The sequence below is a fragment of the Acomys russatus genome, chromosome 28 (assembly GCF_903995435.1).
Source record: "Acomys russatus chromosome 28, mAcoRus1.1, whole genome shotgun sequence".
In the NCBI taxonomy this organism is placed as follows: Eukaryota; Metazoa; Chordata; class Mammalia; order Rodentia; family Muridae; genus Acomys; species Acomys russatus.
In genome coordinates, this window is record NC_067164.1 from 18643541 (window position 1) to 18670361 (window position 26821).

The 26821-nt window shown below is 49.3% G+C and overlaps 1 protein-coding gene across 1 annotated transcript in view; it reads left to right on the plus strand.

The window, feature by feature from the left end:
- Shroom3 (shroom family member 3) overlaps positions 1-26821 on the plus strand; it is a 117042-nt gene that overhangs the window by 66133 nt on the left and 24088 nt on the right. Inside the window, exons 2-4 of the mRNA XM_051170884.1 lie at positions 1662-1793; positions 15817-15948; positions 22298-25487. Of these exons, the coding sequence (XP_051026841.1) occupies positions 1662-1793; positions 15817-15948; positions 22298-25487 (3454 nt within the window). The remainder of the gene's footprint in view (positions 1-1661; positions 1794-15816; positions 15949-22297; positions 25488-26821) is intronic.

Sequence of the window (26821 nt, forward strand, 5' to 3'; positions counted from 1 at the left end):
CAGAGGCCATGAGTCCTTAGGAGACACCTTCAGAACCTATCCAGGCCACGGCTAAGGTAAAGAGAAACACTGCGCCTTAAGAGCAGAAAACCCCAGCAGAGTCCTTGAGCACCTCTCCAGTACCCTTGTATTAAAAAGCTCTTTTTTTTTTTTAATTTGTCTTCGGGTTTGAGAAGGAATGTTCTTTGACTTCATTCTGTGTTCTAGGAAATAGGAGGCCAGATGGACAGGCTTAATCTTGACAGCTGCTTGGTAATCCTCCCCTTTTGGCCAAGGCATATGCAGAGGCGGCGCGCCTGGCCTCTCCTCGCCTCTCATAGGTCCAGCCCTTGGATCTCGATCAGATGCTTAGAAAAACCCTTGAAGACAAACTGCAAATACAAAGTCCACTGGTGGGGGGGGATGGACTTGGGGGGGATCGGGTTGTCAAGATGGCTCAGCAGGTGAGAGAGCTCACTTGCTGCACAGCTCTGACAACCAAGCTAGGTACCCTGGAACACACAGCACAGTAGAAACGAGAGACCATGGCAGCCAGAGGGAAGCAAAGAACCAACTCACTGGGGTTGTCGTTTGGCTATGGGTGTGTTGTGGCGCACACACACACACACACACACACACACACATTCACATTTATATACCTCAAAACCACTTTAGAGTTTGAGTCAGGGGCCAGTGTGATAAAGAGGCTACTTCAAGGGTGTTTGGGAATCCTAGACCCAACCCTCTCCTGAGGAGTAATAATGCCTTTTCCCTAGCAGAAGGCATCGGAAATGCGGGGCTTCATTTTTTTCCTCAGACTCGGTGGGAGTGTGGAGGAGAGGAGTTATGGGGGTGAGGTTGGGCCAGTGGTTAGGGCGCTGGATTGGAATGAGTGAACAAAAGGCTTGCCTTCCAACATGGTAGACTCTGACCAGTCTGAACCGTGTTCCTCCTGAGTTGCCGCCCACTGAGCAGAGCAGGGGTACTGCACTTGATGCTTACGCCCCTCACATCTGAGAAGTGAAACCAGGACTTGGCTCCAGGGAAACAGTGCGATGGTTTGGCTCGGCAAGTCCAGCTTTCAGCTGTCTGTCATTGCCGAGCCCTAACAGTTAATGTGGCTGAGGGGTACAGCCTTTGTCCAGCATGCACAGAACCCTGGGTTCAACCTATAGGACTGCACTTCCGGGGCCTCATGCATGCTGGGTAAGTGTCTTATGGCGGAACTGCATCCAAAGTCCCAGGACTGCAAAACATAAGAAACAACAGCCGGGCGTGGTGGCACACACCTTTAATCCCAGCACTCGGGAGGCAGAGGCAGGAGACCTCTGTGAGTACGAGGCCAGCCTGGTCTACAAAGTGAGTCCAGGACAGCCAAGGCTAGCACAGAGAAACTCTGTCTTGAAAAACCAAAAAAGAAAGAAGAAACAACCAATGCATCTTTCAGAGAAATAAATAGCATTAACTAGCCACAGAAACATAGGCAGGCAGGGTAGAAGACCTCTGTAAGTTTGCTCCTTAGGACAGAGAGCTTGGCCATACAGACTGGGTGTGACTCCTGCGTTAGCTCAGCTGTTGGTTCTGGCTCCAGTCCTCAATTGTGTATTTCCCAATGAGGTTCATTTGTGCTCCCCGCTCTAAAGCCCATCATACTCAGCTGTTTGTTTTCTGGCTTTTGACAGAGATGTGTGTGCAGACCCGGGCCACGCAGATCCTGGTGCCTCTAACTCCCTTAGCTCAGAGCTGCTCAACTGCGGTCCCCAGCACCGGAAAGCGACGTGGTCGGGAGGAGTGAAACTTCGCCTAAAGCAGAGGTAGGAGGCATGGAGGGCAACACTGGGCACTGTGGAAGGGAAGCCTGGCCCACCCTCGGGAGAGGGCCTTGGGGAGCAAAGATGGCCAAAGACACAGGCTGGTAGGAGGGGGAACGGGCTCAACAAGGGCGTCACATAGGTTGACGTTGAGAAGGATGACAATCTTGTTTGTTTTAGGCCTTGGGTTTGAACTCACAGTCTTGAAACATAACGGCAAGTGTTCTGTCGCTGTGCTATTAGACATTAGAAATGTGAATTTTGGACTGTTATAGTGGCATACTTTTAAGTCCAGTACTCAGAAGGCAGAGGCAGGTGAATCTCACTATGAGTTGAAGGCTAGCCTGGTCTACATAGCAAGTTCTAGGCCAGCCTGGGTTTACATAGTGAGAACCTGTTTTAGAGACAGAGAGATTGGATCTGCCAATGTAGATTTGCTTGTTTGGATTTTCCATGAATACGATACAAATATAACCATTGAAGTATCTGTTATGTTTTATGTACTGAAACAGCAGTTGTATTTGATGCTTATATCAAGATTCTTTATTATATTCCATTTTAAGAAAGATACTCAAAAGCCAGGCGTTGGTGGCGCACGCCTTTAATCCCAGCACTTGGGAGGCTGGGAGCAGTTGGATCACTGGGAGTTCGAGGACAGCATGGTCTACAAAGTGAGTCGAGGACAGCCAAGACTATACAGAGAGACCCTGTCTCAAAAAACCAAAAAAAAAAAAAAAAAAAAGATACTCAAAAGTAGTTTGAACATGCCAGAGAGCAGAGAAGCCAGCTGTCTGGTGGGCAGGGATAGGGTGAGCACAGGCTGAGCTCCTCAGAACCATCAAGCAGGCTCGCTTCCGGAACAGGCAGAGGCAGTTCTAAGGCCATCGCTGCTCCGTCTGGTCACCTTGTGTCTTCACGGTGCAGAGACTCCAAACCATGTGATTTGCTGGACCGTGTAGGTGAATCTTGAGGCACTGGCAGAACCTTGTGGTCAGGAAGTTGTCATTCATTCGGACGGCTGTTCTGACCTGGTGAGAGAATGTTCCAGATCCTGAACGGAGTAGGTGCTGCAGGACAAGCGATGAGACAGACAAGTGGGGAGACAGAACAAAGAGCAGATCCGGGCATGGGAAAGGACAAGGACAATTTCCAGGGACACTGCTGTGGGCCACGTAGGGATATTGGTAGGACTCTTGGCCAACACTGGGAGAGCAAAAAGAAGAGGTCCTGAGTTCAATTCCCAGCTACCACATGGTGGCTCAGAACCATCTATAATGAGATCTGGCATGCAGGTGTACATGGTCAGAGCACTCGCATATAATAAAGAAATAAATATCCTTTTTTTAAAAAGAGTAGGAATTCAGGCTGGGTATAGGGTATGTGCCTTTAATCCCAGTAGGCAGGGGGATAGAGATTGGATATCTGTGAGTTTCATGCCCACTGAGCTATGTTGGAGAATGTCTTCACAAAAAGGCAGAACAACAATTTATGTTCTTCTCTGGCCTCCACATTCATACATTTTGCTTGTGTGCGCTCTCTCTCTCTCTCTCTCTCTCTCTCTCTCTCTCTCTCTCTCTCTCTCTCACACTCTCACATACACACACACACACACACACACACACACACACACACACACACGAAGACATAAACACAGGAAATATTTTGTAAAGCAATCCTTGAAAAGTTGAACGAGATAGATGAACTTAAGGAAATCTGCCTGGTAGATGCATTTAAAGAGCCAACAATCTTTAAAGCTGGCCAGGGATGCTGGGCACCGCTCTGCGCACCTGCCTGTAATCTTAGCTCCTTGGGGAGTCTAAAAATGAGAGCATGCAGCCGGGCATGGTAGCGCACGCCTTTAATCCCAGCACTTGGGAGGCAGAGGCAGGCGGATGGCTGTGAGTTTGAGGCCAGCCTGGTCTACAAAGCGAGTCCAGGACAGCCAAGACCACAGAGAAACCCTGTCTCGAAAAACCAATAAAATAAAATAAAATAAAATAAATAAAATGAGAGCATATGTCAGGTCCAGGAGTTCAAGACCAAGTTGGCAACATAGCAAGCTCCTTCCTCAAACAAGCAAGCAAACAAATAGAAATCTAGTCAGAGTTGTCGCATCAGCACAGTCAGCAGTGCTGTCCCCGTGGAGGGAGAATGGACAGGGCCAGGTGGACAGATAATTTCCTCCTTAGAACTCATGAGCTTTGGGTGGGGGCGGACAGAGCTCGTTTGGTAGGGTGTTTCTCATCCCAGCACCGAGGAGGCGGAGGCAGGAGGGTCAGAAGTTCAGAGGCATTCTCAGCCTCAGAGAGCTCGAGTCCAGCCTGAGGCACTGAAGCATCCGCCTTAAACAGAAACGGTCTCGAGCTTGGTTGGGTGTTGCATGTGTCACCAGCTGTTCAGGTGGGGTTTTACTGTGCGCTTGGAAGTTTATGTGTGTGTGTGTGTGTGTGTGTGTGTGTGTGTGTGTGTGTGTGTGTGTGTGTGTGTGTGTGCTTTGTCTCCATAACCTTTAGTTATAAGACTTTGTGGTCAGCTACTTCCTAATTCTTCCCTGTCCTCCAAGGTCACCTTTATGGAGGAGAAGCTTGTTGTGCTTCACAGTTTGACGATCCAGTCCCCTGTGGTGGGGAGGTGGCAGTGAAGGCTGCTGTAGCTGTGGCAGCTGCTATGGCAGCAGCAGAGGCGCAGCAGCAGGAGTGGGAGCAGCCGAGAGAAGTGAATGTCCCTGCTCAGCTCTCCTTCTCCTCTGTTCCATCTTTAAAATCAGTTCCGAATCCCACTCAGTTTGGTGTAGCCCATTATTCAGAGTCGGTCTTCCCTCCTCCTCCTCTTCATCCTCCTCCTCCTTTTTAAAGATTTTTTTCTATGTATGAGTGCTCTATCTGTATGTGCACCTGCAGGCCAAACGAGGCCATCAGATCCCAGTATAGATGGTTGTGAGCTACCATGTGGTTGCTGGGAATTGAACTCAGGACCTCTTGGAAGAGCAGACAGTGCTCTTAACCGCTGAGCCACCTCTCCAACCCAGGTCTTCCCTTCTTAACTCTGGGAACATCCTCGCAGGTATGCCCAGAGCTGGGTCTTCCAGGTGATTGCAAATCCAGCCAGACTGAATTGATCTCCATGAGTTCAAGGCCAGCCTGGTCTACAAAGGGAGTCCAGGACAGCCAAGGCTACACAAGCAGAACCCTCGGAAAGCAAAAAAAAAAAAAAAAAAAGGAGTGGCTCTCAGCCAGCTATATTCCCATCTTAACCTCTAATTGCTTTAGCTCTTACTTATTTCGAAATCATTTTAGACTTGTAAAGTTGTGCTAGTAATTTCCCACACACCTGCTACCCAGCTTTCCCTAATGTTAGTACAGTAAGAAGCTGGCCCTAGCGATTGTTGATACTAAGACATTTAAGACTTTAGGAATAGCAGCCCTTATGAAGATTGCCCTTGTCCCCCAACTCGCCTTTTCTGTTTAGGAATGTGCTGTCTTACAGTTTTCACATCTCTCTGCCTGTGCACTGTGGTCTGTGGTTGCCAGATTGTTGCCATTCTGCCCTTATTGAAGAAGATTAAACCTTGGATATCATGGACGCTTGTCAAACGCTGCCCATGACGCCACCTCCTACATACAGCAGTGACTTTGATATTGTTAAAGGAGGTGGCCAGGTACTTTGCAGAATGCCTTTGATTTGGAGGTATCTGGCGTTTCCTTACGATGAAGTTGAGGCTTAGCCATTTTTTGGCAGCGCCATTCAAATGATGTGTGTCTCTCTTAGCACCTGGCATCGGGGCTCACATTATGTTAATGTTTCATTACGGGCTGGTGGCAACTTTGGTTACGTGGTTATGGTGAAGTCCCCATGTTCTTCCACTGTGAGGGGCACTGTTTGTCCCTTTGCGATTCATAATTACATCGAGAGTAACATTCAGGCTGTATGCTGTTGGCATATAAGCTGCCTGCCTCGAGGTTGCTTGGTAAACCTCTGATGTCATCATCTGCTGCCCGCCACCAGGTGTGTGCCGGAAGCACCAGATATAGCGCAGTAACTGACTGGCGCTCTCTCACGCTCTCTCTGGCTCTCTCCCCCCCACCTTCTCTCTCTCTCTTTCTCTGTCCCCTGGGGTGTCCCTCCCTCTTCCCTCTCTCCTTTCTACAATAAATCTCTCCATATTCATGTCTGTTGTGTACCATCTCATTATTAATGATAACATATGCACTGCCCTGTTTCTCTTCAGACTTCTTGCTAGCTTTAAAGTCTGTTGAATGTTCTAGAAGCTATCCCATATTTCTTTCATTCCTTCTACATTTATTCATTGGAATTCTTCTGTAGGGAAATACTGTTTTGTTTTGTTTGTTTTTTTCCCTCTCCCATCTGATTTTTCTGGTGGTTGATTTGTGTCAGTGAGGACTTCGTATGTATTTTATTTCATGGGTGATAATCCCACCCTCTGTTATTTATGTTGTTGTTTCAGAATGTCTCAGTCTTGGCCATAAGGCCCTGGTCTAAATTCTACTCTGAAACATACAAAGGGGTGAAGTGCCATTATTTTGTTCTCCCTGGTACAGAAAGCAAAGAATGATATATTTATCATTCTTTGTCTTACCAAACAAGTGCTGATGCAGGGGGTTAGCAGTGAATACGGCACTGAGGCCTGGACTGTAATTTTGAAAACTGGAAACTTCTGGGGTCGCCTCATGGACCAGATGCAAGAGTGCAGAACTCTGTCTCGCTCCTTCTCCATGTAGCAGTCCAGCCTCCCCCCACCCCCACCCCCCCTTCAGCACAGCAGTAATCCTAGCACTTTGATGGCTGAGGCCTGGGGATTTTGAGTTCAAGGCAACCCCAAGCCGCATCATGAGACTCCTGTTGTGGAGAGACAGAAGGACAGTGCTTAGCACTGGTTTGTTTGAAGTATGGTCTTAGTATGCATCCTAAGCCAACAAGAACTTTTGATCCCCCTGCCTCTGCTGTTATTTCCAGTGTGAGGAAGAGCGAATCCTCATGGCCTCACCTGTCTTGACAGAAATATCTCCCTAAATTGTCTGTGCAGCGTTGCCTCAGGGTGGCTGGTAATGAGCCAGTAACAAAGACCAGTTACTCTCGCTTACAGCCGAGGATTTTCCACTCCAGTGCCTCCCTCTCCGTCCTTTTCCACCATTAGAATAACTGTCTCCATCAAACAGCCGCTGCCCTGTGAGGTAAATCAAGGTGAAGGAATGGCACCTTCTGAACTCCAGTGCCCTGTTTCTGGCCCTTCCTGTTTCTCTTTGCAGGGAGTCCTGTCCCCAGCTGCCTCCTGCCTGCTGCCCTCCAGATAATGTCTCAGGCCCTAATGAGCGGGCACCAGAGCTGATGCTTCAAATGCCGAGGTAGTGAGCACTCTGGCACGGGGAGGAGGCTTCCTGCTTTCACTTTTGATGCATCCTCCAGCAGAGATTTTCCTTGCCCTCCTTTCCCCTCCTGCCCACAGCATTTCAAAACAGTGTGCCGCTGTCCAGGATGCAAGGAAAAATACCAAGGACCACTCTTTCTTCTTCTTCTTCTTCTCCTTCTTCTTCTTCTTCTCCTCCTCCTCCTTCTCCTCCATCTTCCCCCTCCGAGCAGGAATTGAAATTTAATCGGTCCATTTGCATAGGTGACTTGAGAAGTGGGGCTCCTCCCACCTGCTGTGAGCACTGGCGGTTCCAGCCTTTTAACTGCAGGCTCACCTGCTCAAGAAGGGAATCAGGGGTGCCCCACCACCCTGGGTAGAGCAAGCCAGCCAATGTGGTACCAGATTAGCCAGGGGTTTGCTCTGAGGGATGGTTCTGTTTGCCACATGGTAAGTGCACGCGGTTGGAACAGAGACTCGGGATCTAACTCACGGTCCTTTTTCTGATGTCCTTTTGATAGTGTGTTGTATCTGGGTTTTTGTTTGCTTTTCTTGTCTCTTTGCTGTTCCTTGTTTGGCAGGCTCTTTCTGCTTGTTTGTTGGTTGTTGGTGGTGATGTTTTCCTGAGATAAGTTCTCAGTCTGTGGCCCAAGTTGACCTGGAACTCACTATGTAGTCCCTGCTGGCCTCAGACGCGCGCCATAATTATCCTAGATTTTTTTTTCTTTTTTTTAGCTTCCCAAGAATATCTGTTTTTAAAAGAAAAATAAGCAACTACGTGTTAAGTTTCGGCTACTTGTCTCACCCTCATCCAACACCCTACACAGTCCGGTGTAACGTTAGTGCTTCTGTGTAGGGATTTCCAGCCTCTGTTTACTGTCTTCGGGCTACCCACTTTCTCTTGGCTTATCTACCCAGACTATCCCTTTTTTGTTTGTTTGTTTGGTCTTTCGAGACAGGGTTCCTCTGTGTAGCCTTGGCTGTCCTAGACTCATTTTGTGGACCAGGCTGGCCTCGAACTCACAGCGATCTGCCTGCCTCTGCCTCCGGAGTGCTGGGATTAAAGGTGTGTGCCACCACGCCAGGTTCTGACCACTCCTTTATCTCATTCAAATCAGCAAGTGCAGCTCCCAGGGACTTTGAGAACTGCGCTCCTGGGAGGAGGGGCGGGGCCAGAGGACGAGGTGCCAAGCCCGCCCACTGCTCCAAGCATTCCCAATCTGTGTGTAAACTAAAGGAAGTTTCCTTTTGCTTCTCCTCACTCCTTGACGCTCTGCTGTAGATCAAGGCCCTGCTCTAGCTCCGTCTTTTCTGATGACGAGTTTTGCCTATCTGAAAGTATTTCTTGCTTACTGTGCAGTGCAGGATGGCCCCTCACAGGCAGCTCCCCCGAGGTCAGTACCCCCATACCTGCCTTCTCCTTCACGAAGTCTCACGTAACCCAGGCTGGCCTTGACCTCAAACTCTCTCTGTAGCCAGAGGATAGCCATAATGCCTCCGTCTCCTGCCTCCATCTCCCAAGTGCTGGGATTATAGGAGCGTGCCACTGTGCCTGCCTTCTCCTTCACTTCTGAAGACGGTCCACATAGTACAGAGCTCTAGGCTGGTAAGTTTTTCTCTGCACTCTGTTTTTTTCTTAGTTTGCCTATTTGTTTACAATTTTTTTTTTATAATTCTTTTACTGAACATACAAGATAGTGGTATTATTTAGGGTGCTTTCTTTCTTTACTTCCTTCTTTTTTCCTTTTCTTTTTCTTTTCTTTTTTTTTTTTTTTTTTTTTTTTTTTTTTTTTTTTTTTTTTTTTTTTGAGACAGGGTTTTTCTGTATAGCCCTGGCTGCCCTGGAACTCACTCTGTAGATCAGACTGGCCTCAAACTCACAGATGTCAGCCTGCCACTGCCTCCCACGTGCTGGAATTAAAGGCGTGCACCGCCACCACCTGGCTAATTAGGGCATTTTCATGCATATCTCTCATCATACTTTGCTCACAGTCCCCCCTACCACTGCCTTCCCTCTCAGCAGTTGACACATCACTCTGCTCCCTTCTTGCTTACGTAGCTTCTGAGGGGATGTTGTGTGTCTTTCTTACCTTCGCTTTTCCATGGGTGAATTCTGTCCTTTAAGCTTTTACCGTTACTTTATTCATTTACGTACATTTCAAGGTACATATAATATATTTGGGGGGGGGAGGGTTTCGAGGCAGGGTCTCTCTGTGTAGCCCTGGCTGTCCTGGACTTGCTCTGTAGACCAGGCTGGCCTCGAACTCACAGCGATCCACCTGCCTCTGCCTCCCAAGTGCTGGGATTAAAGGCGTGCGCCACCACGCCTGGCTGTATAATGTATTTTAACCATGTTCTCTTCCATCATCCTATCTCCTCGCCTTAAAGCCCCCTTCCTATCTCCATACCTCTCTTTTTTATTTATTTGTGGTAGGGTTACCTCTGTGAGTTATGGATTCAGGGTTGGCTGTGATGGGCCTTCTTGTTTCTTCATTTGGTCTTCTGTACTGTGGAAATGTCACTGAGCCTCCTGGACTTGTGTAGTTCATGCCCTGAGGGGTGTTTGGGTGAAGCTTTCTCTCAGTCATAATTCCAAAGGTTCCTGGATTTCCCTTTTCTTGTTCTACTGTAAGCGTCCCATGACATGGGCACTACACCTTCTGTGGATCTCGGTCCCTGGATGCTCAGGTCTGCTTTTGGTCTTGGTACCTGGCTTCTTCACCTCCACCCTTCCCCCTCCCCCCACACCTCCTCCTCCACCTCCAACTCCTTGCTCTTAAGCATTAAAGGGTTCTATTAAGATGTCCACAGGTTTGGGGGTTCTTTCTTCAGCGTGTGTGGGAAGTCCCTCCCCCACCCATCCCCCCCCCACCTCTTAAAACAAGGAAAGGAGAGAGAGAGAGAGAGAGAGAGAGAGAGAGAGAGAGAGAGAGAGAGAGAGAGAGAGAGAGAGAGAGCACGAACTTCTGAGTATCTTCTCAATTTTAAAGGAGAAGATCAGGCCCTCTCCTTAAACAAGGTATGATGACAGATGCGTGAAAATGCCCCAGTTAGCCAGGCAGCGGTGGTCATCTTTGTCCATGGAAGGAAGTGGTGACTGCAGTGGCCGTCTGAGAATGGCTGTACTCCAGCCTAGTTGAGAGTGGCCACTTCCCTTTCTCGCAGACTTCTGCATCCTGCTTTTACCCGTGTGTAATTGTGATTTTAAAGTTCTGTCGCTTACATTTAACCCAGTGCCTGCCTCCAGGTATGCCTTGGCTCAGGCAGTATGCCGTGGAAAAGAACAAGTGACCGGAACTGCCTGGGTGAAGTCCTAGGGCTCTGGCTGACTTGCACATTGGTTTTCATGATGATTGCTAGTCATTGCTATGCCACATAAACGGTGAGAGAAAATCTGAAGTGCGCACATTCAGAATATGCCCTTGATGCCAACAACCACAGGGCTGGTTTTTCAGGTTTTTTCTGGCATCCTGTCCTATGAAAGTGAATAGAGATCACTCTTACTGTCCTTCTAATGGTAAGTTCTCTGTTAGCTGGCTGCGGTGGTGGCGAAACTCCTCCCTGTTGTAAAATTTATTATGGAAATATTGGTAGGTAGGGATGGGAACTGGGGTTCTAGAAGTTTCCTGTTTTTCAGCTGCTCTGCCACCAAACCTGGACTGTTCTTTTTATTTGGGTTCCAGTTATTTTAAAACTTGGTTTTGATGAACTGTTTTTTGTTTGTTTGTTTTATTATGATTTTTTAAGAATAAATTTTGGTTGGTTTTTGTTTGTTTTTTTGTTTTGAGATAGAGTTTCTCTGTGTAGCCTTGGTTGCCCTGGGCTCACTTTGTAGACCAGGCTGGCCTCGAACTCACAGAGATCCACCCTAGTGCTGGGATTAAAGGTGTGTGCCACCACACCTGGCTTATATGTGTCAAATTTTAAGAAATATTTATTTATTTATTATTACAAATACAGTGCTCTGCCTGCACATATACCTAGAGGCCAGAAGAGGGCATCAGATCCCCTTACAGGTGGTTGGGAGCCACCATGTGGTTGCTGGGAATTGAACTTAGAACCTCTGGAAGAGTAGACAGTGCTCTTAACCTCTAAGCCATCTCTCCAGCCCCCCATCTTTTTATTGTGGCGTAACATGAAGCCAACACTTCTGATCAGGCTCTACCTCTCTTTACCTCCATCTGGTACCTGTCTCCCTATTTGTCATCTTACCAGCTGATGGTGTTGCTTATGCCATTTCGTGCCATGTTTTGTGTTTCTCCATCTTGGTCACACTATTTCTTCTGCCTGGATATCCTTCCTTTCCATTTCCCACAGGCTTTTATCTGACAAAATCTTGCATAGCTATACTGTTCGGGTTTTTGTTTTTTTGTTTTTAAATCACTATAACAGATGCTGGAAAAAATGAGATTATAAAGAGCTGGCTTCTGACAGGCATGCGGACACATTCCTGTAATCTCAGTGCTCTGTGCCCAGGGCGGCAGGCTTGCTACTTCAGGCCAGTCTGGGCTGCATATGCAGTAAGATGAATATAATAAATAAACTGTCTATAATAAATAAACAAGATGGATTATTTCAGTTCTCAGCTGAGAACATTTCAGTCCTTGCTGCTTTGGGGCTGGTTGCGGCAGGGCAGGAAGTGACATTGGTGTTGCGCGCTCAGCTGCTCACCTCGTGCCCAGAGGGGAAATGAGGAAGAGTAGCTCCTCAGTTACTTCCTGTTCCTCTGACACTCCACCGAAAGCAACTTAATGGAGAAAGGTAATTTTGGCTTACTGTATCAGAAGAGTACGCTGCATCATGATGAGGAAGGCATGGCAAGAGGCAGGAAAGGACGGATGCAGGTGCAGGAGGCTGGCCGCGTTGTAGGTACAGGCAGGAAGCTCAGTGTGAATAGGGAGTGTGGCCAGCTAGAGTCTTAAGGCCCTCCCTCAGCCACCCACATCCTCTAGCAAGGCTCTGCCTTCCGAAGGTTCTACAACCTTCCCAAGACAGCACCAGTAACCAAGTGTTCAGACACATGAACCTATGGATGACACTTCATATTCAGGCTACACACAAGAGCGTCTCTCTGGGTGTGCCTACACTAACGGGAGACCTACACTACTCCTGCCACCTCCCAGTGTCAGCACCAGCAGCCACAAGCCACGTGCTCTTTCTCTTGCCAAACTATATTTTCTAAGTCTTACTGCTCCCTCTTTCCTGCTCCCGACCAACACCCACGTTGCTGCCTTGTATTCCCCAGGTTCCTGGTTCTGGCTATAAACCCGGCTAAGAGCAGCCAGTAGTAACCATGCTACTCCCGAGCTCTCTGCTGTACTGAAGCCTCCTTCTGCCAAATCAGCCAGTCTGTTATTTTCTCGTCAGCCTTTCCTACGTTTTCAGCACACAGGCAAAATGTAGACATTAAGGGGCCAAAGTGTACTCTGAACGGTTTCTAATCCAGTATCCAGTATTGCTCCCATCTGAAACCTCAGAGCCAAAGTGGATCACCCTTCTCATCAGTGTGACAAAGTGCCTTACAGAAGAGATTTAATGGGGTTGAGCAAGTAACAGCCCATCGTGGTGAGGAGGGCCTGGCAGGGAGACCAGTGAGCATGCGAGTGAGCTGCTTGTTGATTGGCACTTGCCAAGGAACAGAGCTCTTAGGTGAGAAGTGAGGCTGGGCCCTATAGACCGGTTCCTTACAACCCACTTCCTCTATCTAGACCCACAGCCTCTCAAAAATAGCACCATACTCTGGGGCCAAGTGTTCAAACACATGAGCCCAAGGAGGACATTGCACACTCAAACCATGACACTGTCCCATCAGTGTTGGGTTGGGTTGTACTGTACTGTAGTGTTTTGTATATTATAATCAGAAGAAAAGCCAAGGTGAACATTTTTACTTACATGAACTTAAAAAACCCAAAGCTCAAAACCAGCTATTTGGTTTATAAACTAGATTAGAACCCAAGTTCCCTTTATCTGTGCTAATCAGATGAAGGATTAAGAAACAAGAGACCGCCGCCGGGTGTGGTGGCGCACACCTTTAATCCCGGCATTCAGGAGACAGGTGAGTTCGAGGCCAGCCTGGTCTACAAAGTGAGTCTAAGATAGACAAGGCTGCACAGAGAAACCCTGTCTCAAAACCAAACCAAACCAAACAAAACAAAACCAAGCGACCAAAGAACAGAGCAAGCATATCCCAGCTCACCCATGTCTGTCTAACCTGCCTGTGGTCCTGTCTCCCTCGAGCCTTTCGGTTCTGCGCTGCCCCAAGGCCGAGTCAGCTCTTGTGGAGTTGGAGAGCCATGGGAGACGTCCTTCTTCCTTGTCCTCTGACCTTGGACATCAAGTTCCCCAGAAGCCAGGCTGCAGCCTCAGCCCAGTTCCTCGAGGGTGGCTTGACTTCCTTCATCTTCCTCAATGGTTCTAGCTCTTCAGTTATTCTGTAGATTTCCGGCAGGAAGTTCTAATATTTAGCCTGTTTACCCTTCTGGTTTCAGGCCACAGTCACAGCTGTAGAAGCTCCCTGTCTTGCCACTGTGGCCACACCCTGTTTGCTTTGCCCACAGTTAACTCCTGAGCCTCTGTGTAATTACTTTTTACATTAAAAAAAAAAGTTATTGGTGTTTGAGTATACTCCCCATAGGGGAGGGGCACATATGGTTCAGCCAAAGGCTGCTGCTCTCTTTCCACATTCATGTGGGTTCCAGGGACCAAACTCAGATTGTCTGTCAGGCTTGCATGGCGATCTTTGCCAGCTGAGCCATCTAGCTGACCCTCTCTTATTATCATTGATTTTCAATGCTTCATAAACAGTCTCAGAGCTGGAAGAGTGGCTGTCGTCAACCCTTCCCCTACCATCCCCCATCCACCCTCAGCTTCTTCCTCCTGGTGTTTGCCCTTCCTTTTATGTAGGTCTATCTAACAGACTGGCCACCTGGCTCTGTTCTGTCAATCCATTAACAGTAAGGTAGTTGTAGCATAACAGTAGTTAATAGTTATTGACATTTTACTACAGACCAGCCATATTATATAATTTTAGACCCTCAAAAGTCAGATTAAAATGAGATGAGTTGAGCCTCCGCTTACCTTCTTCAGTTTTTAGGTGCGCAGAGGCTTAGGGACAGGAAGTGACTTTCAGAGCCCATTGGTAACAAAGTCTAGCCGAGCACTGTGGTCTTCAGGTGCTTGGTCCAGCAATATTCTTGTGTGATGGTTTGTATAGGGATGGCCCCCTGTAGACTCATGTGTGATGCCTGGCCCACAGGGAGTGGCACTACAAGGAGGTGTGGTCTTGTTGGAGGAGGTGTGTCACTGTGGGGCAGGCTCTGGGGTCTCCTATGCTCAAGCCACACCCAGTGTGGCACACAGTCTCCTGCCGCCTTCAGAGCAAGATGTAGACCTGGCGGCTCCTTTGCTAGCGCCATGTCTACCCGGATGCTGCCACTCTTCCCGCCACGATGGACTAAACCTCTGAAACTGTAGGCCAACTCCAACTAAGTTTTTATCTTTGTAAGAGTTGCCTTGGTTGTGGTGTCTCTTCACATCAATAAAACCCTGACGATAAATAAAGACATCTGGTATGCCTAATAAATCAAAGTTCACTGGCATCATGGCATTGGCTTTTCGTTTACATTACGGAGCTAATTTATTTTCCTTCCTTCCTTTCTTTTCCCTCTTTTTTTTTTTTTTTTTTTTTGAGATAGGGTTTCTCTGTGTAGCATTGGCTGTCCTGGCTGTCACTCTGTAGACCAGGCTGGCCTCAAACTCACAGAAATCCACCCATCGCTCCCTCCCAAGTGCTGGGATCCACCACCACTGCCTGGCTGCTAATTTATTTTTCATAGAGGAGAAATGGCTAGGATTTTAGGGTTCAAGGGCAAGCTTGAGGGCTTGGGATAAGTTACACCTATTATCTTCATCTTCCCAAGTGAGTGCCTGTATCATCCCAAAGTGTTTCTAAACTACAGAAATATCCCCTGCAATCTCATAGTTGTCAGCATGAGATGCCTGTATGATCACCTCACTCTCTTGCCAAAAATACCACACAGCAGCTGTCTCGTGACTCTGGCTTTCTTCGGTCGCCGACTCCTCTTTGGAGAACTTACTCATTCATGTTCAGTCTAAAGGACACCCACGTTTTCTCTTTGGTTCCCTCAGATCTTTGTGTTTTAAGGGCAGGATGCTTAAAAGTTGAAGTCACTGACTTGAAGAATGAGAAAGTCTTTCGGAGAACACTCTGTTCTCTAGACTGGCATAGAACGTTCCCTTGTCAGCGTGGGCAGCCTCTGACTGCCATACCGTTCTTACCAAGACAGGGAAATCACAGAACTGTCCACCCGGGGTCTGATAGTCGACTTGAAAAGCCCCAGGAAGCTTTTTTACCATGCACTACTCAAAGTCACTTGGGAAATAGGAAGACATTTTCGGTGTTTTTGCTTTTCTATTAATCTGGAGGTTCAGGAAGACCAAGGCAATTCAGAAGTCATAAAATGCCGACAGGTAGGAGGCCTAAATAAAATTATGCTGACTTTGCAACGTTCCTGTGTGAGCAGGGGGAAGCGAGCAATGCTTGCGTTTATGATCCGTGAGTCCCCAAGCCAGCTCCCTTCATGAGGGGACTCAGCTGGGAAGCTGCTGGTGCTAAAGGGGCCTGCTCCTGTGTCTCCACAGGTGCAGTGAGCCTGCCGCTCGCCCTCACTCGTGGCATACCACCAAACGTGGGGAGAACCAGCCTGATGCCAGCATGATGCAGATATCCCAGGGCACAGTGGGACCTCCCTGGCACCAGAGCTACCATTCCAGGTGAGTGGCCATGGCTGGCACCCAAGGGTCTCTCTCCTTCAAAGGTCATGTACTCCCCACCCCCCCATGTCTTTTTCTTCATCCTCTTTTTTTTTTCCCTTCATCCTCTTAAAATGCTAACCATGTCGGTGATTCATCCTTACATCACATCCTGAACTGGATTGGTGAGGGAAGGCTGGAAATAGTTTGATCCTTGTTGGCCATTTGAGATATTTATGGAACTCATTTCCAGTCCGACATTTCTCAATACCTATTATAATCCCATATTCAAAAATCTGACAGATTGCTTTCCTGGGTGCTTCAATATCCTGTCTGTACTAGCCAAAAAAATGATATTTACAGCTGAATTGATGATATTCCTATACTTAAATGTTTCGCTTGGGTTTTTTGTTTGTTTGTTTGTTTGTTTGTTTTTTTCTCCTTCCATCAGAGCAGTTTATCTAGCTTGGCCCCGCAGTAGAAACAGCTAAGGTAAAGGGTTTCTCAGTGACATGTGCACAAAACCTAGTCTGTCTGAGTGTGGACAGCTGACCAGTATGTGAGCCAGGACAGGCCTGAGCCAGGTGTCATGGTTTTTGCACGTAGCTACTGGGTCACACTTCCGCCTCCTAGTCACTCTGGTGCTGGCTAAGGTTTTGTTCAAGAGTGAACAGAGCCGCCGTGAGTTTGGCAGCCGAAAGGGAACACAGGAAAAGGGGATCCAAACTCAAACCCTGAGACGTACTGAAGAAAAAAACCAAGTTGGGATTGCCCCACCAACTGCACACACAAAGGAGCATCCGTTTGATACTGAGGAGTCAGGCTCTACATAGTCGCATTACTTGGGTCGTGCAGAGATAGGGCCACGGTAGGGATGTGGGATCGTCACTTCAGAGGATGCAGGGAGTGGTATTTACATAAACACCAGGTTAAGGAGAGCCGCCAGGAAGTGTCTGGAAGCATTTCACAGATGGTGGCTGCACTTTGGCGAAAGATAACACTCAGCTGGAGCCCTTAAGCATCACAATTTGCTCAAAGGCAAACCATAGACCTCTCAGAGGTAGCCACAGGATACACCTCTTCTGTCATATCAAAATAAGCATTAGGCCACAGGAAGACATGATGCCTAGTTACTTTCCTTCTTATAGACTTCTTTCCTTGTTGTCCTCTAGTTCACACCATCTGAGCCATCCATCCCGTGCGTGCAGTCCCCTCACAGTACCCCTCTTGTGAAGGCACTCAGCCCTCGCTTTACAGGGCTGTTAAGTATTGGGGCTTTGCAAGATAAAGCGTGGGCACCTAACAGCGTGTGGGAGGAGTGGCAGGTGCTGGAGGTTCTAGGTGTGACCATGGCTTTGTTCTCAACCCTTGCCTGCTCACGAGCCTGAGCACTCTTCCTTTCCTCTAATGTGAATTAATGATGACCCCTAGCATTGGGTCACTGTGAGCATCAAATAAAGGAATGTACACAACTCCTAGTACACAGTAAACACACCATATGTGACAATTGTAAAAATCAGGCCGAGGATTTGGGGGTCCAGCGAAGCCTGCCTGATAAAGAAGTTAGCACAAAGCAGAACACAGTTATGAGTGCAGGTGTGTGGATGGTGGGGTCCTTCAGAAGCTCCCAGCCCCTCACTTTCTTAGGAAGCCTTAAATCTGAATTCATAATGTGACCTAAGGAATATACTGACCCTATATCAGAAATCAGACTTTTCTAGTCAGTGTGTGGGACACCTGCTTGCTGTGGCTGTGGTGGTCTCTATAGGCTACAGTAGTGGGAAAGTTGTTATCAAAATACAGTATTCTGAGGGCCACACTGTTCTCTCCTTTGCCCTAGCCTCCGGTGGTGGTGGTGGTAGTGGTGGCAGTGGTGGCAGCGGCAGGAGGAAGGGGGGTGTTAAAGGTTGAATTGTGTGTGTACTATGTCTGCCTCCTGCCCCTTTGAGGCTGGCATGGCTACTGTCACTAAAGCACTGTGTGACCATGTGAGAGAAGCAGGCTCAGATTACCCCAGAATGCTGCAAGTGTATGTGTCCTCCTCTGCCTCAACTCAGGCACACCTCTGCAGCTCTGTCGCAGGGCGTCCCCTCCCTCTCAATCTGCTCGTAAGTAGTGGCAACTGCTGCTGTGTCCCTAGGCTCACAGTGGCATCTAGTGATCTAGATGGCTTGAATTTAGCTCCCCAAGCCCAACTTCATGTCTAAACTTCCAGGATCCTTTTCTCATGAAAACAGGAGCGTGATGGGATGGGGGGGGGGGGGGAGGGTGCAGGAGGGACAGAGGCAGTGAGAGAGAGTGCGGTTTTAACACTCTTGTGAGCGAGTTGGATTTGCAATAGTCCTGAAGCGTGATGTTAGCCGCTTTCTGCCAGGCACTTGGCACTGCCTCTCTGCCATCTTATGGAAGTACCACACAGTGGTTTCTACAGCATCAGAGAGGCTGTGAGGGGCCATGCAATGTCTCTGAAAAGAGGCTGAAGCAGCACTGTCAAAACACTCACCAGGTCTCACCAAGAGATCCACTCACCTGGCAAATGCAGGCACCCCATGTCTTGGATGATCTCAGTGGTGGAGCATGCTCCCTAAAGACCATGTAAAACGCCTCACCTGGTAATACTGTTTCTCAAAAAGTCTCCACGAAATGAAAGTCTGTCAAGTGTTCCTTGGCAGAAATTTTCTGGAGTCAAATAAGTTTAGAAAAGTTGGCTTAGTGTAATTTCCCCTGGGGAGCAGCAGATGAACAATAGTTTATGGAAGACCCAGACGTCTGGTGGTAAACAGACTTGTTTAACTTTAGCTTGGTGTTTTGCAAACAGATTCGATCATTTTAGGAATTAGGGTTCCAAGAATACAGATCAGGAAATTTTTCATATACTTTTTTTTTTTTTTTTTTTTTTTTTGGTATATACGTGCTTTTCACAATGTTTCGGGCATTTAAAAATTACTTTTTAAATTTTTGAGAAATATTTTATTTCGTGAGTATGAATGTTTTGTCTGTATGCACGCATGTGTACCACATGTGTTCCTGGTACACTCAGGTCTTAAGAGGTTGCCAGATCGTCTGGAACTGGTGTTGTGGTTGTCAGCCACCGGGTGGGTGTTTGGGGACTGAACCCAGGTCCTCTGCAAGAGCAACGAGTGCTCTTAACTGCTGAGTCATCTCTTAAGTCCCTAAAAATGACTTTTCTTTCTTTCTTTTTTTTTATTATTTATCTATTTTTTAAATTTTAGTTTTTCATGACATGGTTTCTCTGTGTAGCCTTGGCTGTCCTGGAGCTTTATGGATCAAACTGGCCTCGAACTCATAGAGATTCACCTGCCCACCTGGGATTAAAGGCGAGTGCCACTGTGCCTGGCTCCTGAAAATTACTTTTAAGTAAGCAAAATAGAGAACCATAGGAGAACATTTGTATGTGGCACAGAATCAGCAAATGTTTAGTTATGTGTGCTTTCATATAGCCAAAGCTATGATACTAAATGGTACTAAGTCCTGTGAAGAAACTAAAAGCAGTGTGGTAGGAAGTAAGGAGAGCTGAGCCTTCTGAAATAGAGAACCAAGTAAGGGAAGGGAGAGAGCCAGGCAAAGGGCACCCCACATGTTAGAGCAGCAAGCACACAGACTGAGACACTGGCTGAGATGGGTAGAGATGTGTTTGACCCAGGAGGATCCTGGATTGAGTGAGCAAAGACAGCAGCAGACAGTGAGTTGGAGGAGTAGCCAGACCATGGTAAGAACTTTGACCCACTGAGGATTCACCCCTTGCTAGGAAGGCTGCCTGTGTTAGTGTCAAACCTGTGTGGCAGGGCTGAGGATCTCTCACTGTTCCTCACCCCACGTCCATTAATGCATCTTAGAATCACGAGCATCAAAGCTAATAGAAATGAATATTTCCAGATAGTACTGAAAAGACTTATTCCCAGAGGCCAACGTCGGGCCCCATATTCCGCAGGCAGCTGGGGGATAGGAGCTTGGAGGGACAGAGCACCCACAGGTAGGAGAGTAGCCTCAGGAAGTCCCCCTGTGCTGCTGTCCACTTGAGGTCTGCTACAGGAAGTAGGCCCCTAGCCGCTCGCTCTGGTGCGCTCACTCTGGTCCTGTTCTAGACACCGTCTATGTTTCCAGATACATCGGTGATGACATTTTCCCTGCTTAGTAGTATTTCAGCCGCCTGTTGTTGCAGTTGCTTTGTCTGTGTGTGTGCATGTTCCTGTTAGATCCCAATTCCCCTTTCAGTCAATGACAGCAAGGCCTCTCAGCAGTGCTCAGGACTAAGTAGTGTCGTCGTCGTCATCGCCCTCCCCCCCCCCCTAGAGCTGGTGAAGGAAGGAAGCAGCTCTCACATGGCCTCCACGTCCCCTGCCAGTGTTCCCTCTGCAGGAAGTTCAAGGAATTACAGCTGGCCAGGTGGGGCTGGCTTTGATTGCAACCCTCACGCCCCACCCCCACTCCCCACCTTCCCCCCATGTCCCACCCCCACCCCCATGCTTTTACAACAAGCCTCTTCACTTTAGAGGAACGGTGGGAAAGTGGAAAGCAGGAGGCACGCTCAGTGAGACCTGGCCATGACATACACCACACCCTGGAGAGCAGGTCGATTTTTATTTTTATTTTTTTCCCCTGAGCTGGCAGGCTCACAAACTGTTTCTCCCTTTCTCTCTTGAAATTTTCCTATCCTTCACAAAGCGGGATGCTTCACTCAGTAAGTTGACTTTCTCTGACGAGAAAAATCAGATTGTGTTGAGGCAAAATGCTGAGCGTGTGGTCTTCTTGCTGACCGAGGATGTCCCATTCATCCATCTCTAGTTTTCACTCTGAACATGGCTCTCTGAGCCTCTTCACAGTCTCCAGAGACGGTCTAGCATAAAACATTACACTTTCGGCCACTATGACATTACATTTACTTATATGAGATCTAGAAATATATGGCATGATTTTAAGTACACTTGATGTCTACTCACCTAAAAATGAAAAGCCTAGGTAAGGCTGGTTTACTTTTCTTGGGAGGATAGTAAATCACAATGTTTAACATAAGGAGATCGTTGGTTGATTTTTATTTATTCCAATATGGCTTCTCCACAGGTATATAGTTTCTTTTCTTTTTTTCTTTTTGGTGCCTTACATATGCTAGGCAAAGGCTCTACCACTGACCTATACTCCTAGCCCAAATATATTTCATAATATATTATTTGCTATGTATAGTTGTTTTGTCTGCATGTATGTCTTTGTACCTCATACATGCCTAAGGGCTGCCAAGGCCAGAAGAGGAAGTCAGATCTCCTGAGATTTGAGATACACAGTTACTTGTGAGCCACCATGTGAGTGCTGGGAATCGAACCTGGACCTTTGAAGAACAGCTGGTGCTGTTAACTGCTGAGCCATCCCTCTAGCCCCTGATAGTAAATTATAAGAGTGGTTTTAAGCTCATAGCAAAATTGAATGAAACTACAAAGATTTTTCCAGGCCTCCCATCCCCCGCCTTTCCCCCATATGCATAGTAAACTATGATTATCTAACAAAACCTTTTTTTTTTTTAAGCAGCTTTCTGGAGTACGAAGGGCCAGTATTGAGACTCCTTCCCCGTTTCCTAACCCAGAGGAGCTTAGAAATACAAAGGTCTTGTTCTCCTGAACACAGCTTTGGTGATGGAGTTCACCCTCAGGGACCTCCTGTGGCTGAACCTTCTTTCCTGGCTCCTTTGCCCTCTTTCCTCTCATCAACCTTTTCTGGCTCTAACTACCCCCACCCCCCCCCCCTGGCCCACCCCCACGCCCATGTATTTCTCCATTCAGCTTGGTGTTTAGCTTCTCCCCACAAACAAATTGTCCCTACTAGTGTTGAGACTCCAGGAAGGTTGCCAGAGTCTAGCTTTCAATTCCTTAAAAAGGAAAGATATTAACTAAAATCATACGCGTGTGCTCCCCAAGTCTCCCGGCCTTTCACGTGCCTGTTCACTTACTAAGCTTCCGCCCCGCCCCCCTGCCCACCCCATCCCACAAGTCTCTACAACAGACAGAAAATTTTCTCCTCTGTCACTCTTCCCTTCTCTTCTCCAGCCCTCTGCCCCCTTCATTTGATGGCATGTGAAAAATGTCAATTACAGCAAGTCGTGGTGCCTGTGCCCAAGGCCACCCTTTTCTTATAGTAAGCCTGGGTGATTAATTAAAGGCACGTAAGGCCGGAGCATTGGGCAGTTAATCCTAGTGACGACACAGCGGAACAAGCCCCGAATAAGGCCCTTTTTTACCCGCCCTTCCGAAAATGGAACGTCTTGCGTAAGAGCGAATTTATAAGATGAGTCCTGTGTCTGTGAGCCCACTAAGTAGCTAGCTCCTCAGAGCACTGACTACATTGTCTCTTGTTCTCCCAGCTCTTCTACAAGTGACCTCTCCAACTATGACCATGTTTATCTGAGGCGGAGCCCTGACCAGTGCAGCTCCCCAGGGAGCATGGAAAGCCTGGAGCCTAGCGCCGGATACCCACACTGCCATCTTCTTTCTCCTGCCAAGTCCACGAGCAGCATCGACCAGCTTGGCCACCTCCATAACAAAAGAGACTCGGCGTATAGCTCCTTTTCCACCAGCTCTAGCCTCCTGGAGTATCCACCCCCTGGTGGCTCGGGCCGAGAACGGTCAGGCTCCATGGACACAATTCCTGCCCGAGGCAGCCTCCTAGAAGGGATGAGGCAGGCAGACATCCGCTATGTCAAGACCGTCTATGATACCCGGAGGGGAGTATCTTCCGAGTACGAGGTGAACCCTTCGGCCTTGCTTCTTCAAGGTAGGGATGGCCACGCGTCAGCAGGTAGCCAGGGCTGTGCTAAATGGCACAGCGTTCCTCGGGGCAAGGGAACGCCATCCCCATCTTGGATGCAGGAGTGCGCCAGTCCCTTGGAGACTGCCACTGACAACCTGCCTCACAAGGTGGGCGCACCCATGCCCCCCACTCGGAGTGACAGTTTTGCGGCCTTCCGGCACCGTGATCGTCCCAGCTCCTGGTCCAGCCTTGATCAGAAAAGGTTCTGCCGGCCCCTGACAAACTCCTCAGGCCCCCTGAAAACCCCATTCATGGAGGAGCAGCTGCATCCCGTCCCAGAGAGCAGCCCAGAGAACAGCCCCCCAGTGAAACCTAAGCATAATTATACTCAGAAGACGCAGCCTGGCCAACCCCTGCTGCCCACTGGCATCTATCCGGTACCTTCTGCAGAGCCTCGCTTTGCCCAGGTGCCCCAGCCCTCTGTAGGTAGTAATGGTACAGTCTATCCTGCGCTGGTCAAAGAGAGTGGCTACTCAGCTGCTCAGGGAGCCTGTAACAAGATGGCTGCCTTGGATGAGAATGGGAATCAAAGTGAAGCTAGCAGGCCCGGGTTCGCCTTCTGTCAGCCCCTCGAACACGACTCAGTGACCCAGGTGGAGAGAAAGCCAGAACCCACGGCCAAATATGTCCCCTACAAAGTCCATTTTTCTTCAGTGCCTGAAAATGAGGATTCCTCCCTGAGGAGACATGTCACACCTCCCCAAGGTAACAGCCCTTATCCCGGAGAGAGAAAGAACGCCCATGGCAGCAGACTGTGTTCTAATCATCACAGCGCCTCAGCCCCTCAGGCCCAGGCCTTGCGCGTGGGTGATGACGGGAGGCCTTCCAGGCTCCCTCAGCCCTGGGAGGGAGACTTGCAGGAAGATCAAAATGCCAACCTCAGGCAGAAACCGGAGAGGGAAGGTCATGGCCAGAGCCTGTCAGGCAACTTTGGCAGGACCAAGTCGGCCTTCTCGTCGCTCCAGAATATCCCAGAGAGTCTAAAAAGACAAAGCAGCATAGATCTAGGAGGAGAAGCCCAGGAGGTTTATCCCGGTGGCAGGTCCACCTATGCCCTCAGCACCAAGGTGGAGGACCCTGGAAGGAAAGCAGGGCCCGACAGCAGGGGCTGCCTGGACAGGTCTGTTTCCTGTCCAAGGCCCGAGGGGAGAAGGAACGTTGCAGCATCTTTGCATGGTGCAGACTCAAGGTATGAAGAGCCACCAGACCCGCAGCTGCAGCACACATCCGGTCCAGGCCAGAGGAGGCTCAGTGCCAGCAGCGCCTCTGCCCTGCAGTACAGGAAACCCCACTGCTCTGTGCTGGAGAAGGTTTCCAAGATAGAAGAGCGAGAGCAAGGGCGCCACAGACTTCCGAGTGTGGGCAGTTCCGCTTACGGCCCTAACTATAGGTCCAGTAGGACTGGCCCGACTCCCAGCACTTCCAACAGTGACTTTGAGGATCCAAAACCCAGCAGCATCCACTTCTCTGAGTCCACTGAGCACCTGCGCAATGGGGAACAGAACCTCAAGAACGAGGGAGAAGAGGTTTCCTGGCAGCAGTGCGGCCAGCAGCTGTGGAGGGCTGCCGCGGATGGCCATGGGCCGCCTCCTGTCCGAGGCAGCGAGCCCCCGAGGCCCGATGGCCGCCTACTGCGCAGCCAGAGCACCTTCCAGCTGTTCAGTGAGGCAGAGAGAGAAGCCTCGTGGTCCGAGGACAGGCCCAGCACCCCCGAGTCGCCACTGCTGGACGTGCCCTTCAGCCGTGCCTACAGAAACAGCATCAAAGATGCCCAGTCCCGCGTCCTGGGGGCCACCTCGTTTCGTCGCCGGGACCTGGAGCCGGGCACCCCCGCAACTTCGAGGCCCTGGCGCCCGCGACCCGCCTCTGCCCACATGGGCATGCGGAGCCCCGAGGCCGCAGCTCCCTCGTCCTCCCCGCACACCCCTCGGGAGCGACACAGCGTGACCCCAGCTGCAGGGACCCAGCCTGCGCCCCAGGCTGCCCGCAGAGGTGCACGCCGGCGGCTCACGCCCGAGCAGAAGAAACGCTCCTACTCTGAGCCGGAGAAAATGAACGAAGTGGGGGTCTCAGAGGAGGCCGAACCTGCGCCTTGCGATTCCCCGAGACCCGCGCCGCTGCGTTTCTCGGAGAGCACCGTGGCCGACCGGCGCCGCATCTTCGAGCGCGACAGCAAGGCCTGCTCCACGCTCAGCCTGTCGGGCCCCGAGCTGAAGCAGTTCCAGCAGAGCGCCCTGGCCGACTACATCCAGCGCAAGACCGGCAAGCGGCCAGCCTCCGCCGCCTGCCCCCAGGAGCCCGGGCTGCGCGAGCGGGCACAAAGCGCCTACCTCCAGGCCGGCCCCGCGGCCAATGAAGGACCTAGCCTGGCCTCCGCCTCTAGCCTGAGCTCACTGCGGGAGCCCGAGGCGCTGCCCCGCAAGGAGCACCCCAACCTGTCCACTGCAGATGCCCCGCAAGTGCCCCGAGATCGCAGCAGCTCCTTCGCCAGCGGACACCTTGTCGGGGAGCGACGACGCTGGGACCCTCAGGTCTCCAGGCAGCTGCCCAGCGGAGCCACCGGTGGACCTAGGGGTGTCCAGAGAATAGACAGGACCCCTAGCGGGCCACCCTCCTGGGGCATGGTGGCCGCGAAGGCAGGGAAGTCCAAGTCGGCCGAGGATCTGCTGGAGCGCTCTGATACCCTGGCAGTCCCTGTGCATGTGAGGTCCAGGTCGTCTCCCACCTCAGACAAGAAAGGCCAGGTAGGTGGGTGCAACCAAGCCAGCTGGCCTAGTACTCTCCTAACCTCTATACTTGGTACAGTGTTTCCCCCTTTAAACATAGGAAAGTAACCTTGTTTGTTGTTTGTTTTCTGCAATTTTCCCTCCCAACCTTAGCTGGTTTCCATACAAAGATATAGTTTTATGGTTGTTTGGGGTACTGGCAGTTGAACACGGGGTTCTGTACATGCCAAGCAAATACCCAGCCCCTTCTAATTTTTCTTTTGACATCGGATCTCATTAAATTGTCTAGGCTGGCCTTGAACTTTTCACTTTCAGTCCTTCGTTCTCAGAATTCCAACTAGTTGAAATAAACCTTGGCCACTAGGTCTGGTGGTGGTGGTGGTGGTGGTGGTGGTGTGTGTGTGTGTGTGTGTGTGTGTGTGTGTGTGTGTGTGTGTAAGGTTTTAGGGATATCCCGTCTCCCAGGGGAAATATGCTGTCTTCTCCCAGGTGGTTTCTCCCTGAGGTATCTAGGACTACTCACTCCCCAGAGTAACTCCCACAGAGGCAAACCACAGCCTGCAGTACTGCTCTCTTCCCTGCGGCTCACTTAAAATCACTAGTCCAAGATGCTTCGGCTAGTTTGTACAGCAGTAGTTTACTACATAGAACTCCAAGCAGTTTCCTCTTCTCTCCCAGTACTGTAAATATGTTTTTTGGTTGTTTTTTCTTTTAAGAATGGGGGGGTGGGTGGGTGGTCTGCTTTAAATTCCAGGCCCATCTTTGTGAGTTCAAGGCCATCCTGATGTACATAGTGAGTTCTAACATAGCCGGGGCTATGTAGAAAGACTCTGTCTCAAGGTAAAAAGGAAAAAAAAAGAAAAACATAGGCAAAAGACCAGTCTCCTGTTAAATGCCGTCACTCTGTCTTGGGGATTGGTTCGATGACTAATTCTTTGCTTTGCTCCCTAGATATTTCCTAAGCTGGCCACTGGGGAACTAGAGTTGGAGTGGGCTTTTTGTTTTGCTTTGGGAAAGTGGTGAGGTTTCTTTCAATCCCAAATGAAGACTCTGCATTGGCCGGGTGTGGTGGCGCACGCCTTTAATCTCAACTTTTAGGAGGCAGAGGTAGGCGGATCGCTGTGAGTTCGAGGCCAGCCTAGTTTATAAAGCGAGTCCAGGATAACCAAGGCTGCACAGAGAAACCCTGTCTCGAAAAACAAAACAAAACAAAACAAAAAGATTCTGCGTTGTGTGAGAAACAGTTTTTGGAAACGTAACTGAACACAGATGACATTTAGGTGCTCTTTTCCTGGGGACTTAAATTGCCACACGTACTTGTTATTTAGTCAGGGACTATGAAGCCAGAGGAA